General features: G+C 43.8%; 1 protein-coding gene across 1 annotated transcript in view; it reads right to left on the bottom strand.

The window, feature by feature from the left end:
* Positions 1 to 11,547, bottom strand: part of CRADD (CARD and death domain containing adaptor protein) — a 36,445-nt gene extending 24,898 nt beyond the window's left edge. Inside the window, exons 1-2 of the mRNA XM_028746811.2 lie at positions 11,257 to 11,547; positions 9,060 to 9,358 (exon numbers count right to left, since the gene is read on the bottom strand). Of these exons, the coding sequence (XP_028602644.1) occupies positions 9,060 to 9,357 (298 nt within the window). The 5' untranslated portion in view covers position 9,358; positions 11,257 to 11,547. The remainder of the gene's footprint in view (positions 1 to 9,059; positions 9,359 to 11,256) is intronic.
* Between the last annotated feature and the right edge of the window lie 5,037 nt (positions 11,548 to 16,584).

The raw sequence follows: 16,584 nt of genomic DNA, 5'->3' as shown, positions 1-16,584 counted from the left end.
TCAGGGCTAGTGGAGGCACGTTGCGTGTGATGGTTTATGCTTGTTATTAGGAAATATACTCCCCTCATTACACTCACTCTGTTATAAACACCACCACCCACTACTCCTCCCCTGCGTTCGTAGATACCATTAGCTCTTTCCTTTTATTTGGCTTAACAGCCGGAGAACTCATCTCTTATGCTGCTGGCTGTATAAACTGAAAAGCAAATACGAATACAGCTGCTTGTTCTACAACTGTAAACAGACACTCTTCCGATAGCCTCAGAGGCTAAGAATCACCTCCATATGACCAAACCAGGAAGCGTGCTTTGAGAGCAGGAATGGGGAACCTGTGGCACTGCAGATGGTACTAGACTACAAATCTCGACTCTAAGCACTTATCCTGCCCCCGCCCCCCAAAAGCACCACTTTCTGGAGAAGGCCACCCAAGAAGAAGAAGAAGCATTGCAAGCTGGGACAGGATCAAAAAAAGCTAAAGGAAAATCAACAGAGTCACACTCCCCTGACTCTCTCCTGACACAAGCCATTATGCAGGGCACTCTCTTGAGGACTGCTCAGGAAGCAGAGATTTGCCACTGGTCTAAAATTATTGAGATCTTCCATATCTGGAGAAGCCTGATAGAATCCTTAACTCTGTATGTACTTAAATCACCCCTGAACTCAAGAGAACTTGACCATATTTTTAACTTTGGTTGGGAAACAGTTCGAAGAAAATGTGCTTTTAATTATTTCTGATCATTTTCATGCATGGCAATCCTACGCATGTCTAGTTGGAAGCAAGTCTTATTTGTTCACTGTGATCCTTGTAAATGCACATAGGACTGGTGTCTTAGAATCACAATCTAATTATACGCCACTGGCAAAAGCAAAAACATAAAATATGAAGTGGGAAACAAATGTACATTCACAGTTACTAAACTTCCAATTCTTATTTTGGTAACTTAATTTAACCGAAATCCCAGTCCCTCCCCCCCCCCCCAAAAAAAGAAAAACGCATAAAGAGAACTTTTGAAAATGATAAACTAGGGCAAACTGATGGGAGGAATATTTACATATAAATAAATATAGCAAATGCCACAATACTTTTATTCACAAATAACAAATAGGCAGGAAACTTCACTACTAACTGCAACAAAGGATTCACAAGATTGAATGCTCATCAGTTAACATCCACATTCCCCAAAAACCTTTTATGTCAGAAAGGAGGATGGGTTAGAACCTTTCACCAATGTCGAGATTCCTATGTACAGAGACTATGTGCTATTTCTCAGCATCCAACCTTTGTCTATATAAATGGGGTTTAGAGGTGGAACTCAGAAAGGAGAAAAGGAAAGGATTCTGGAAAGAAGTTAACTAAGAAAGCAATCCTAGAAAACACAATTCCATAGCACACATTTTCCGCATTATAGAAACGCACATCATGTAACAGCCTGCTGTTCCTAGAAAGAACTCCACTTTCCTGCCAACAACCAGGGCTTTTCCTGATAATCATAAATATTATGCAGAGGCTTTTAGATGGTTATATTTCTTTGTCATGATTCCCACACTGGAAATATTCTCTAAGGAAGTAATCCTGCTGTGAGGTTGATTAGTATTTGGCACAAATTATTATTATTCACAAGGTAAAGGATTGAAATAGTTTTGGGGCCTTCTCATCCAACCCTAGAGATAATTTTGTTGTAATCAAAATCAGGTAGTCTGAAATCAAGATTTACACAGCTATCCCACTTCCTTTTGCTACTTCTTGTTTGAACAATCACACATACCTTAAAAAAAAAGGGGGGGGGGAGAAATCTCCTTCACAATTGCTGATATGAACATGGGACTGCCTGATCTCACAAACATCAGCTTAAAGCCAAGTACATTAACTGCATTTAATTTCAAACCAGCTAAGTTAAAATCATAGAACTGTACAGCTGGAAGCAACACAAAATGTCCAACCCCCCCCCCCCCCGGTAATGCAGGAATCACTGATAAAAAAACACACTCTGACAGGTAGCCAACAAACCTCTGTTTAAAAACCTCCAATAAAGGAGAGTCCACCACTTTCCGAGCTACTCTGTTCCACTGTCAAATAGCTCTAACCAACAGAGAGTTCTTCCTAATGTTTAGTCGGAATCTCACTGCTTGTGACTGGAATCCATTGGTTCAGGTCCTAGCCGCTAGAACTGCAGAAAACCAGCTTGCTCCATCACCCATGTGACAGCCCATCTGATATCTGAAGATGGCTATCATCTCACCTCTCAGTCTTTGCTCCGAATTCTTGGGACTGTAATGGAACTAAGCTGGTTTTTAATGCAGTTGTATGAAACGGTTTGTAGATTACAAGTTATAGAAACAATATACATATTAGTTTGTAACATTATGTCTTCTATAACCTAGTAGAGCACAATTACAGTCATACCTCGGAAGTCGAATGGAATCTGTTCTGGAAGTCCGTTCCACTTCCGAAATGTTAGGAAACCAAGGCACAGTTTCTGATTGGTTTCAGATTGTGCAGGCGCACGGTGCGCCAGATGTTCGCCTTCCAAAAAGATGTTCAATAATCGGAACACTCATTTCTGGTTTTCGATCATTCAAGAGCCGGAATGTTTGACTCCCAAGGCATTTGGGAGCCGAGGTATGACTGTACTTATGTAATACAATTTACATGTGGTTGTTCTTAAAGAATGCCTTGATCCTATACATGGGTGTTGCAAATTTATACCTTGCTCTTCATCAGAAAATGATTCCTGATCACTACATAACATACAAACACATACAAATATATAAGAAAATAAAATAAAATTACAAATCATGTCACACTGTTGAATAAAACAATCCCATATCTGTCCCACTTCAACAAACAGGCCCAACAACATTTGAGAACCCCTCATAGAATCTGATTATACTAACTCTATGCAAGGCACAAAATCAGAATCTTTCCTTCCTTTTCAAACTTTTGGGATGGAATAATGTTCTTCATACAGCATTTCTCTCTCGCTGTAAACACCACACAGCAGTCTGCTTGAGTTTTTCCAGGAATATAATTAAAATAGAAAACACTGCGTACGTGCATTTGTTGACTGTTCAGAACCTCAAAAGAAGGCTGCAACACCCAACCGAGTCAGACCTTTCATTAAATGCAAAAATACATCAAGAAACCAAGACAGCCAAACCATATGTTCTAATAGGTGGCTTTGGAGGGGAACTACACAAGTAGTTGTTAGTAGTACTAACAGCCACTATAGCAAAGCTGAACCCCAACTGTGGAGGCACACCTCTGAATACCAGTTGCTGGGGAACAACTGAGATCAGGGGTGCCAACTTGAATAGAATATTGTGGTGGCCCAGGTAAGCCCCGCCATGCATAATCAATCACATGATGCAGTGCGCACACACCATTTGAATGGGAATGCCCATCAACTCTGTGGGGGCCCAGCCCCCTCAAATATTTTATTGTGGGAGCCGAAGCCCCCACATCCCCTAGGAGCTGGCTCCCATGACTGCGATAGAAAGCTATTTCGTCCAAATCCTACATATAGGAACAGACCCTGGTAACTCTACCAGTATACTTAAAAATACAAGATCCACAAAGAGTTGCCCAAGCTTTGTTACTAACTGAAGCTAACAAGCAGACTGCACATTGCAGTCCAGAAAAGGTGGGGTTACTAGCTAAATAGCCTGGGGAGGTCATCCAAGGCAAATAAATAATCAAAAGGTACATTATAACAGGAATGCTCTCCGTGGAACATGAATGATTTGAATCTAGACAAGAACTTTCAGCTACATGGAGACTCAGGTAAGGAGCGTTCCATAGTACTTTACAAAATTCACACTGTAATTTTGTAAAGAGATTTAAGTAAAAACTATTTTATATTTGAAATTATACCATGTACCTTACTTTCTAAGGTTTTTTCCAGCTCTGGGGTACTAAGTATTATTTCTTAATTATTACAAAAATAAAAAACGGAAGTCAAGAGTTGAGCTTCACCGGAAGCTTGCACAACAACTGCTAAATGCATATTACACCATGAAAGCTTGATGGGGCGAGAGAGAGAAAGGACGCTGGATGGTTGATAAGCAGCAGCCCCCCCCCCATTTGCTTTTTCCCAGTTCTGCCCTTTGAGAGTGATGCTTGGGGCATGCTCTTCCGCCTTGTGGAGACTTCAATGTGTAGTTCCTCAAGATTCTGCATCTACATGAAACCACTATGTGGGATTACCCAGAATTTTGGAGTACATTGTTAGTAATATGCTGATGACACACAGCTCTAGTTCTGCTTTCCATCTGCAGGTGTGGTAGTGGATGAGCTTTGCATGTAGCAGAGCAAAGAGCACAGAGAACACAGGGGGGGCCCTGCATGATGAAATTTAAGGCGGCTGGGAAAACAGATGTCCAGGAAGGAGATTTAGGTGGAAGCAGAGGGGCTGCCTTGAGTACAAGATTTGGGTGGGTCGGCAGTGTGCATCATCTTTCTGTGACATCATGCATTGGACATGGGTCGGGAGTATGTGATGCCATACACGTGTCACACGTGTAACGTCGCATCATTGGGAGGAGGCCAAACGGGGAGCCCAGGATGGCGCGATTCAATGGCTGACTCCTGCCGAGCTCAAGAGAGGAATCCACGCTGCACTGGGCTCCCTGCGCATTGCACATATAACATCAGTAAAAAAAAGATGTAACATATTAAAATGTACATATATTTTGATGAGGTTCTTTTCCACCTTGGTGAAACTGGACAATCTCTTTAATATACATAGGAGTTACCAGAAGCCAGATTAAACTGCGTTGGTAGTAAATTCCCACTCTATGCTGCCAGCTGGCTAACCCTGGGTTGCAACAGGGATTGTACAAATCATTAGAAGTAGATTAGTTACTGAATAACGTATTTAACTTTCTGTCCACAAACACAAGGTGTCCCACGTAGTGGAAAAAGAAAATAATATAAACAAACCAGGCTTTTCTCACTCTTCCAAAAAAAATAATAAAAAAATTGTACAACTGTGCAAGAATAACACAGGCATGGGCACTAACTATGGCTATGGGACCAGGAAGAGGCTGTGGGATTGTAGTATTATTTGCCCCAGCCTATTCACAACCACCCACTCCCAACTCTTAGCCAGGCCTGAGAACACTCCAAACCTAGCTGGAAACTTTGTTAGCCATATTTTACAATTATGAAGAGTCACATCAACAGAGACAGAGGGGAAATAAATTATTCTAAGTGAAATAATCAAATTATTATTATTATTATTGTTAAAAATGTTCCCATAAGCATCACTTGAAAGTAATTCAAGGTTACAATCTTCGTAACCTCAAGGATTGTGTAACAGAAACTTCTTAAGGATTATGTCATCCTTGTTCATATATCTATCCCAAAATATGGAGTACTGTATTGATTTAACATCCATGCTAGAAAACTGCCAGTGGAGCTGGCCAAAGACATTTTGCTGCTTGCCCCTTCGGCCACCCCAGTTGCACCGAAACAAGACAAATGGACTGGCCCCTAAATCTTATTTCAGTGCTGTTGACGGGACACTGTCCTCTATCACAAAAGGCCTTCCTGAACTCTTACTGAAATGTAACTATCCTCCTTAAAACAACATAAACATTTATCCACATATAAGTTGCCCTTTCTCCTTCAACAGGAATCAAAAACATAGTAACCATGAACATCCAAGCTCATCAATCCACAGTAATAGTACTAGCGTGATGAGTCTGAGGCCATTGGATCACTTAGCCCAAGATAAAACCTAAAGTTGAGAGATCCCAAGACTCTAAGCCAAGGGCATCTTCAAAGATGTGTGTATATAAATCAGATAATAAGAAATGAGCAGTTGTCTGAAAATTACCAGTTTTGTAAGCAAAACTTCAGAACCCTTTCCCCATGTCTCATTCTTCCTCTGCAAAAAGGAATACAACATATCTGATGTAAACCCACATATTCCAAGTTTAGCAACCCATCACTGTACAGTCTCATCTCTATTATACAGTGCTACCCTATTGTTGTCCCTTTCCGTTCTCCCTTTATTTTACTGTATGAGAATTAGTCATCTTTCAGGAGGAAAAGTTTATAATGACTCTCATTCATACAGATGCCTTTTAGTTTGCAAGCAAATAGAGACAATAATTCAACTGTAAAACCAGTTCCACTGTAGTTTGGTGTAGCTGTGAGAGGGCCAGACTCAGGGGTGTAGGAAGGGGTGGGGGTGCAGTCCGCCCTGGGTGTCATCCATGAGGGGGGTGACAAAATGGCACATCATGGGGGGGCAGCACTTACCGCAGGGCCTGGCCTGCAGCGTGCCCAAGCCATATGTCTCTCCTGGGAGTGAAGCAGTGGCTTGGGGCCCCACACTGCAGTTTCAGGAGGACTCCGTGGTCAGGTGGACTCCGTGGGCAACTTGCCGCGCTGCACCGCTCTCCTGGGCGGATCACTGCGGTGCCCCCCGGTGCGTGGATTGCCATGGCGCCCCTGTGGGTGGCTTGGCTCGCCCCTGCCACTCCAGGTGCTGGAGCAGCTAGACCCCTGGCTAGACTAAGACCAAGGTTCAAATCCCCACTCAGCCATGAAGTTCACGGGGCCAATCCCTGTCTCTGTCTCATGGGGTTGTTGTGAGGATAAAATGGGATGGGGCAGGACCATCTTGAGTTCCTTTGAGGAAAGGTGTGATAGAAACGTAATACATAATCTAGAACAGTGTTTCCCAACCTTTTTTGGGCAAAGGCACACTTGATTGATGAAAAAAATCTCGAGGCACACCACCATTACAGCCCCGTGACGTCAGCGCGCAGCGTCACGCCGGGAGGGACGCACGAAAGTGTAAGTTTCAATTTTTTCCCCTCCCCCTTGCCGGGGAACCTCCAAGCTTTGGGGGTGGGGGGGGAGGAGGCAGCAAAGCGAGGGACTGAGGGACTCCTCCAACTCCTCCTCCTGCTCGTCCACGGCCGGGTAGAGCCACTTGAGGCGCCGCTTGAGCTCCTTCTCCTGCTCGTTCAGGGCCGGGTCGCCGCCGTGAGGGAAGGGTGCCGGGGCGCTGCTGCTGCTGCTGCCGCCGCCGCTCCCGGCAGGCATGGGCCCAGCTGAGGCGGCGGCGGCTGTTGTGGTGGTGGCGGCGATAGCGGGCGGAGGAGGGGGCGGCGGCGGGGCCGAGGTGGCCGGCGGCGGCGGGGGAGGCGGCGGCGGGTGGAGCAGGAGGGCGGCCGAGGCCGGTGAGGGAGTAGGGTTGCCCGGGGCTTGAGGAGCCGTCGCCGGGAGTTGCTGCTGCTGTTGTTGCTGCTGCTGCCCGGACATGCCGGCCTCCTCCTCGTCCGCTGTCTCGCGCTCCTTCCTTTTGCGCGCGCTGCCCCGCCGCCGCCCCATTGGCCGGGTCCTGTCAGCTGATCCTGTGTTATTTCCTGTGTGTGTGTGTGAGGGGAGAATGGAGAGAGAAACCTCGGCACCGCCACCGCGGAGCCGCCCCCGGCTCGACGCGGATCCTCGCCGCCGCCGCCCCGCCTCTCGCCGCCCGACTCGCCCGCCTCCCTCCCATGGCACACCAGGCAAGGTCTCGCGGCACACTAGTGTGCCGCGGAACACCGGTTGGGAAACACTGATCTAGAATGACAATGTACACAAGTCTGCCTTAAATCTCTTTTTAGCCTCATTTGTCTAGAGCAATGTTTCCCAAACTTACAATAATCATGTACCCTTTTTGAGTGTTTATTCTTACTGGTGTGCCCTGACCACCAAATTATCTTCTGAGAAGGGCTCAGACGAAGATAATTTGTTGGTCGGAGTACACCAGTAAGAATAAACTCTCAATAGGGGTACATGATTATGATACTATTTTATCTAGCAGATACCATACACCCTTTGAAATCCTTTTGTGCAACCCCGGGGTATGTGTACCACACTTTGGGAAATACTGATCTAAAGGGTATAGTATATCTTCCCTTATCTCAATATTTTAAAACATACATTTGTCTTGCTATCTTCAGAAGTTACCACTGTACTTCCAATCAGTGGCGTAGCGTGGGTTGTGAGCACCCGGGGCAAGGCAAGTAATTTGCGCCCCCTAACCCATGGATTTGCGCCCCCTAACCCGTGGATTTGCGCCCCCTAACCTGTGGATTTGCCCTAACCCCAGATGTTGCGCCCGGTGCGGCTGGCACCCCCTGCACCCCCCACGCTACGCCACTGCTTCCAATAGCTTCTAGGCCCATTTGCATTACTGGAGCTGCTTGGCTGCCACTTCCTCAAAGCTTCACCCCACAACTCTTGCAACATAAGAAAATTGCAGAGACTAGGCTGAAGGCAAGATTATCCTCTATGCCCTGAGTTGCCTAACTGGGGTGGCCATTACTTAGAGAGCACTCAAGTTATCAGTACAGCACATACAATTTCCTATAAGGTAAAAATGTACCCTTTAAATAGATTATGGGTTTTACACACACACACACACACACACGAGTCTGGACATCTGTTCTGAAGCTAGTTGACTACTCAAAACTCTAGACTTTGGATCACATTTTGCAACAGCTAACTCCACATCACAAACAAATTACGGTACTTAGGCTGACAACAGCCTAGATCTCACCAAGGGGATGAAGCGCTCACATGGCTGAATATTTATTGTTATAAGATGACTTCTTGCCCAGTCTTTCAACTGTAGCTCACACAAAAAAATAAGTCAAAAACGCAAAAACACACTGAAACACAATAAAAAGTCCAGTTAAGATTTTAAAAATTAGAAGAGGACAAGTGGTGGCGGACAACAAAAGAACATTGTAGAAAATTACCAGCTAACAGACTAAGGTTCCAGTCCTATATGCATTTATCTGGGAGCAAGTCCTGTTGAACTCAAGCGGATTTACTTCCAAGTAGAGATATGTAGGATTGCAGTGCCAAATGGAAAGAGAAGGCAGAGCTCCTGTGTTCTTTGCGTGGCAAGCTGCACTTACTGAAAATCCCTCTTCTGCACATCTATTAGAGGTGCAGGAGCCGAGTCCACTCCTCCCAACTGTAAATTCTACCATTGCAGCTCTTTGATCAAAGGAAGAATGAACCCAATACAGTAATAGTTTTGAAATCTTACCATCAAGTGCCACTAGCATAACTTCATTGCGCTTTGCCTCAAGCTTGTCTCTCACCCATGGAAACTCCTGTAAGGAATCTAGAAAAGTCTCAAAAGCCTTGGGCCCTCTTGTAGGTAAGATGTCAAGGAGCATCATGGTTTTCCTGTGGTTGGTGACTTGGGACCTTATTTCTTGCACGTGGCTTTCTGTCAGGATGCCTTCTTGGTAAAGGTACTGAATGACAAGGCCCTCCACCAGCAGTTCTGCACAAAGCTCCAGGCGTAACGAGCGCAGAACCTGCTTGTCCCTGGCATCCATCCTGAAGGAAAATAAACAGAGAGAACTTAAATGCTTTATACGTCGCACCTGTGGGGACTGCAGCACCCACCAATGTTCTTTGTCCTTCCAATTTTTTCTTTTTCCCCAGAAATGCTTTCCAAGGTAGGGGCAGGTTTTTGGGTGCTAGATTATTACTATTATTTGCCTGTGTTATACTTACAGGGATTGTGTAGGGGTTTTATTTAGGGAGGGTGCCTTCTGAGCATTGCAAGTTTTTATTTCGTGAAGTGGACTCCACCACAGGTTCTTTGATTTCCAAATGCACCTTTTATGCCCAGACAAGGTCGGAACCTTTTTTAAAAGCCTGAGAGTACTTTAGCTGGATCAGTTTCAGTAAATGAAGAGTACAAGTATGTGAGCATCAAATTGATGAAAGGCTGCATCTTTTGTTGATTTAAGTTATCAGGGCATCTTGCACGAAGCAGACAATCAGACGTACTTACATTTAGGACTGGTTCCCACCCAAAGATCACCAACACTTTAACATAGGGTGGACACTCCCTTTGGTACAGTAACCTATCTCCAAGAAAAGAGAATCGCACCCACATTGTAACATGGGGCTGCCTTCAAAAAGTGGTGCAAAAGGTGTCAGCAAGAGTTTTGACGGGTTGGGGTTTGTTTGGTTTTAGACCATGTGACTTTACAGCTGGCCCAGCCTCACCAGTTTCTGGTTTGTCTCAAAGGAAAATTCAGCGCACAAGTGATCACCTTTATAACCCTTATGATTTGGGACTAGGGCACTTGGAACACTTTCTCCCCATTTGATTCTGTCACCCAAAATTTCAGCAAATGCTTGCTACATATCCTATCAGCAGCAAAGGCTCAGTTGGTTGGGTGCACAGGCCACGGCCTTTTCCACTGTGGCACCAAAACTTTGGAATTCTCTGCTGTAGGTCAGCTCCATCAGCAATGATGCTTTGACACATTGTGAAAACTGTCCTAATTTAACATGCTTCTGGTCAACAGAGCTGATTTTTATCCCTGCTTTCACTTATATTATCATTTTTGTTATGCTTTATTTATATTAGCATATATACTATTGCCTGCTGCGTTGTGTGGCGTTAACAGCCTTGGAGGTACCGTATGTCCAGTTTGAGTCGGAAGAGGTCAGAGAAAAGCATTTGAATCAGGATCTCCCAGGGCAGCTTTCAAACAAAAACTAAAATCAACCAGTAAAACAATATTTTTTTAAAAAAACTGTTCAAAACTGAAATCCAGAAAGACACAGCAGCAACATTAGAACAGAGGAAAAAGTATAAAAGACCCTGGAAAAATTACAGGTGTCTCGTCTTCTGTTTATATCTACATTTCTTCCTGTTAAGAAAGTATGTATGGGGTTCCCTGACAGGAACCTGCAAACCTTGATTTCCTTAATTTCAGCCAAGTACATTCACACCATGCCCTGGGGCCCCATCTAGAAAGGAAGAATCTGTTTTTTCTTAGATACCTGCCAGAATGTAGCAGAATCGTTGTAGTAAAGCTCTTGGAGGCAGCAATCCTTATCATATCCCCTTTAACTAAATAAGAGCAGGGCAGGCGACAATAGATTGTTCATTGCTCTTAAGGTTTCAGGATTCGCCATATTTTCTAGATACAAAATAGATACACCACAACTGCAACACAAATTGTAGAACCAAAAATAAAGATCTATGCACAGTGGGGAGCCATACCTACACGTCTATGACGGGTTTTTAATTAAACCCCTCCAAAAAGAAAAAAGCGAAGAAATGTCCGGAAGCGTGTAAAGGAATACGTAAAGACGAAACGAAACGAGGGCAGCAGCTCGCAGGAGAAGCTTTGCAGAAAAAGCCGAGAGAAACTGTATAGTCCGACCACCTGAGAGAGAAAGCGATGGATGTTTTCGGTGAAAATACTTACAAATTTAAGCGCAGGGATTATTGATCATCAAGCCCAGGCATTCCCAGCTCGCTCTTCAAGCACTAACTTTCTTGAGAGCGAAATATCCAAACAGGAAGTGCTGTCCGCCCATGTTTCTTAAGGGCAAAACATAAAACGGAGGATAAAATGCATCGTCTGGAGACGGAAGTTCCTGGTTACTTTTGACGCCATTTCCCTAAACGTGACAGTTTCCAGTAGGAAATAATGGCTCATGTCAAGGCTTTTTGCATAAACGGTGACTGAGCAGCAGCAGAAGCGTGTTTTCTCCCCGTCCTCGCCCAGCTGAGGGGAAGGAGGAGGTGGAAGCGCAGACAGGAGTTCGCGGTTCTTCAAACTGGGTTTTTATTTCGTGTGAGCGTGGGGTGCAGTGGAGAGTCATCTCAGTGGTTTTATTTAAAAACACACAAACACAAGATTTGCAGAAAGATTTCAAGCTCGCTCAGCCTGCTGTTCATATGGCTCGTTTGAGGTAGAAGCGCGTCTAAGGCTGAGCACACAGTCGTGTTGTTATCAACACACTTCATGTTTGTGAGTGAAAGAAACCCACCCTGGATCATGAATCTCCACAGGTCAGATGCGGACTGAGACTAGTAGTCACAGCTGTCAGCTTCTCAAAATTAGCTGGTGAAACGCAGCCTTTGTGGTTTGCAACACTCCTGCAATGTGGACCAGTGGTTTTATCACCATTGTGGTCTGGTGCTGAAATTGAGGCTGAAAACAGCGTAGGCTGTGATGTAGTGATGTTCCTGCCTCGTTGTGTTTGGAGGCAAGGCGTCCTCATAATCCACCTGGTATTATCAGATGCAGGCTTCGAACAAACAAGTCACGGCAATTCTGTCAACTTCACCATCAAAATTAGCTAGTGAAATGCAATGTCACAATCGACATCACAGTATAGATACTTGTTCAAAAGACTGGGAGTAGTAGTAAATGTACTTCTTTCCATTATTATGTTTTTAGATGTGTTGGAAGCCATCTGGAGTGGCTGGGGCAATCCAGTCAGATGGGTGGAGTAATAATAATAATAATATTCCAGAAGAAAGCTTGTACAGTGGTACTTTGGCTCCTGAACACCGCAGTGTTCCAGTTTGCGAACATTTTTTGGAAGCCGAACATCTGATGTGGCTTCCAATTGAGTGCAGGAAGCCGCGCCTTGGTTTTTGAACTGTTCGAGGAGTCAAACGGACTTCCAAAACAGATTAAGTTTGACAACCGAGTTACCACTGTATAGGGTAGGAATGGGAAACATGTGTCCCTCTGATTTACACTGACTCCACCTTCGCTTTCCATTGGCCATGCTGAAGAGGGCTGCTGGGACCTTATCCTGTCCCTGCCTTAAGGTGTGATCTGATTGTTGGGTCTTTCAAAACCCTGGGCACTATGCTTTGCAGGCATAAATGCTTTTTTGGCTTCTACCAGCTTTCTACTTAATCTACAGCTGGTGTCATAAACGATGTCAGGTTTAGGGCTGTGGGGCATGGCTTGGCCAAAATGGAGAGGCCTGGCGGACCTAATTAGGCATGCAGTTTGGCCGTTCTCCACCCTTCTAGCCTTGCTTTCAAGCTCTATTATGAAGCTCCTGCTGCAAATATCATCTAACCTTTCACCATCTCCAGTAACTCTGTAGAGGCTTTAGAAAGGGAAAGTGCCTTTTTGAGTATGGTGTGGTTTTTGTGAGCATTTATATCTTTTTTTAAAAAAAATGTCTGTTTTCATTGGGAATACATTTTTAATCAGTCAAAACTGACTCATCTAACCACTTAGTCAACTGAACACAGTGGTCCCAATGACAATTATTATTAAATGCACACTGAAGGCAATGGAAGGACCTGAAGTGGCCATTTAAAACCATGGGGATGAACCAGAATCTGTCCAGCTTACATACCATGTGCATCACCATACCAGCAATCTCTGACTTGCCAGTTTCTGGTTCTCAAAAATAGGTCACAAAAATTATTAACATCTCTCCCTCACCATTTACTTCACCCTTCTATTTGAAATTGTTGTATTTAATAAATGACAGATCTGTGACTCACAGTACGTTGAACGCTATTAAATGCAATTTCTTTTCATAATGGATGTCAGTGTTTGCTTCCGTGCTTAATGTACCAAGTGTCAAAAATGTCAAATGTTGCCTGCGTGTGAGTCATAGCAGGTACAGTATTACTTGCTCTACCTGATCATGCTTACTTGTTCAGTTTGAACTAGGGTATCTAGGAACTGTACCAAGGCTTGGAACAAAACTACTGTCTTTCCATTATACGTAGATCACTAAATATGTCCACCTTCCTGTATATGTTTTGCCCTCTTCTAAAAAAACCCCACAAAACCACTTCTTTCAAGCCCAATTACTGGTGGTGTGTGGTGCCTGTGACAGTTGTTCTGGTTTGCAAACGTTGCAACCCCTTAAACCCACAGTGCTTCCCATGCATTTTGAACACTGCAGAAATGATCAAAAATGTTTTCATGCTATAGAATTCCTAATTTTGTACTGTATTATCAAATAGCAAATCCACATAATACATTTAAAGTGCATTCAGAGCATGTGATTCCCCCCCCCCAAAGAATCATGGGAACTGTAGTTTCCCCCCTCAGAGCTGCAGTTTTCCCAGGCTTCTTTGAGGAGAAGTCATGTGCTTTAAATGTGTGTTGGATGTATTGGTGAGGATCGAGTCACACTGTTTTCTTCAACACCGTTTGGTGCCAAGCCACCTCATTTAAACCTGAGATTTGCCTTTCATGCCAAGCCCCGTTTAAGGACTCAGTGTTTGTTGGCCACCTATCATTCTTAAAAACTCTCAAGTTTTATGCTGAAATATGATTTAAAACAAATATGTAGTAGTTACTGGGAAACAAAGGATCTGGTGAGTTAAATAATGGCTTCCAAGACTCCTCATGGAAATCCATTTATTGTTTCCCAAAAAACTTAATTGGGAGCCGAGTCCCCTGAGGTTTTTAGCCAAAAGTGGTTACCATGTTCTCATTTGACCAGGCTTGGGTGAATATTGTGAACAGGGTAGGTAGATGTCACCACAAACAGCTTTGATTCCAAACCAAATACATTGTACTTCTTCATAACATCTGAATGACCCAGAGCTTGATAGCCTGCCAAGAAGGAAGTACATAATGTTCACCACAGCTGTTCAGAAATGGGGTGACCAACTGACAATACAGGATTTTCATAAACTGGTGGAGAAAGGAACGAAATTAGACATCACATCAAATTCTGATTTAGCCATTGACTTCCCAAGCAGTTTAGGACTCAGTGAATCCCTAAGCTTCAGATCAGTGTGGATGATATGGTAGTTTTGATAAAGAAAACCATACACAAAAAGTGTATACATGTTAAAATAATTATCCATTTTTTAAAAAGTTTGTTAAACATGCTTTAAGTACCACCTGTATTACTTCAATATATGTACATGAACAAGCTGATCAGCGCTTTTTATATAGCAGGTAACAAAACAGGATATCTGTTGGATAAGTCTTATGACCTTGGGAAAATAAACTTTTGATTCCAAATACATTGTGTTGGAATAAATTCTACAATTGTATATTGCATACTTGGGATTGGAGCACAGGATTTGCCAGCCAAAACTGGAGACAAAGTAATAACGTATTCTCAAAATGCTGTTATCTTTTGAACACTGATGACTAATGCCAGAGAATGAATGTCTTCAAATTCCACTAAAAATAGCAAGAGGTTCAACACATCAAATAAATAAATAAATTGCATGGTTAATTTAAGACGGGAATGTGGAATCTTTTTTCAGCCTGACGGCTGCAGTACTTTCTGAGCAACCATCTGGGACCACATGCCAGTAGTGGGCAGGCAGAGAGTAAAAAGTGAATGGAGCAAAAAGAAATGTCAAATTTCTCTTCGTACAGCAGGCTACTTCCTATATATAGTTATGAGTTTTGGGGTGCCAGATTCCCTTAAATTCCTCGACCCAGTGAGTGCTAGAATTTAATCAAGCCAGATATCGAATCCCTGGATTCAGCAAGGTGGTTAATGGCATAAAGCTGTAGTCAGAGCACAATGGTTTATTTCTGTTTGAATCTATGGCTGTGGCTTTGGGAGAAGCAAGACCTCTTTGGGGTGTTGATACTGTGAACCCCTTCATCGTAGGCTCAGGGTGTATATATGTGTAAATAAGCCATCTATCCTAAAGACACCACAGTCTTTCATTTCCAAAAGGAAACACGAAACCCAGGGTAAGTGCCTGGAATCCCTAGAATCTTACACCGCTCAGAAATTGGGGTGGTGCAACAATATGCTTTCACACACCTCTCTCTACCTTCCACACAGTCAAGCAAAAGGCATTATCAGAACTTAAGGACACATTCCAAGCAGGCAAAAACACTTGATGCAAATTGGGCCAGGGAGAGCCGTGGCCAAGAGGTCCAGACATAGAGGCCTGCAGCGCCACATTTGGTCCCTGGGCACCCGCTTCCCCATCCCTGGTTTAAGAAACAGTAAAGTGTTTAATTTTATAAAATAAGGAAGCATGCATGTAATGTGTTGCTGCCCTTCTTTTAAGAAAACCAAACCAAATAAACTTGTGCCACCAAATTTAATCTGTTAGGGCTAAGTTGGTTTTCAGTTGGCTATTGAGCAGCAGTTTGGAGGCAAAAAATGTGAAATGTCTCTGAATTTGTTCATTAGAAACATATCTAACTTGCCTAGTCTCTTAGCAGTCTCTTGTGCCTCTTACGGGTAAGGTGAAAGCTAGTTTCTTCCCTTCTCTTTGCTAAGCTGAACCAGCAACAACAAAAAAAACATACGTAGATATGGTTTGGAGTTACCAATGCTAAAAGAATGGAAGACTTCCTATCCCAGTTTGTGAGAAGGAACAGTGAGAGAGACATTTTATTGTGAATCATAGTATGGTCCTTCCGCTTCTCCTCTTCTAGGTTCCTTTCATCTGCTTGGGAGTAGGAGCAGGGTTGATGTGGGGCCTGTGGCTGTAAGGTGCTGCTTCCATTGCTGCTGGCTTCAAGGCAGAGATGAGAAGGGATCCAGATGTTGGGACTCCAAGAAGCATCTGGAGAGCCACAGGATCCCCACTCTGCTTAGGACAGTGAAGTCAATGAGCACGCCCATGCAGGCTTCTTCCCACCAACCAGGGCACTTATTCTGAACACACAAGACAGCACGGGGGCAATGTGTGACGTGTGTGTAAAAGAACGGGGGGGGGGGGGGAATGACTTATAGCCAATGTTTCCAATGAACTGAGTGCTTACACATCATCACACTTGCTTATAACAGAAGCATTTTCCCAAAATATGCAAATCAGGCTGTGATCC

This window comes from Podarcis muralis, chromosome 10 (genome assembly GCF_964188315.1).
Source record: "Podarcis muralis chromosome 10, rPodMur119.hap1.1, whole genome shotgun sequence".
Lineage (NCBI taxonomy): Eukaryota > Metazoa > Chordata > Lepidosauria > Squamata > Lacertidae > Podarcis > Podarcis muralis.
The sequence above is the reverse complement of the archived record's forward strand: the minus strand, read 5'-3'. Positions and strand labels throughout refer to the sequence as shown.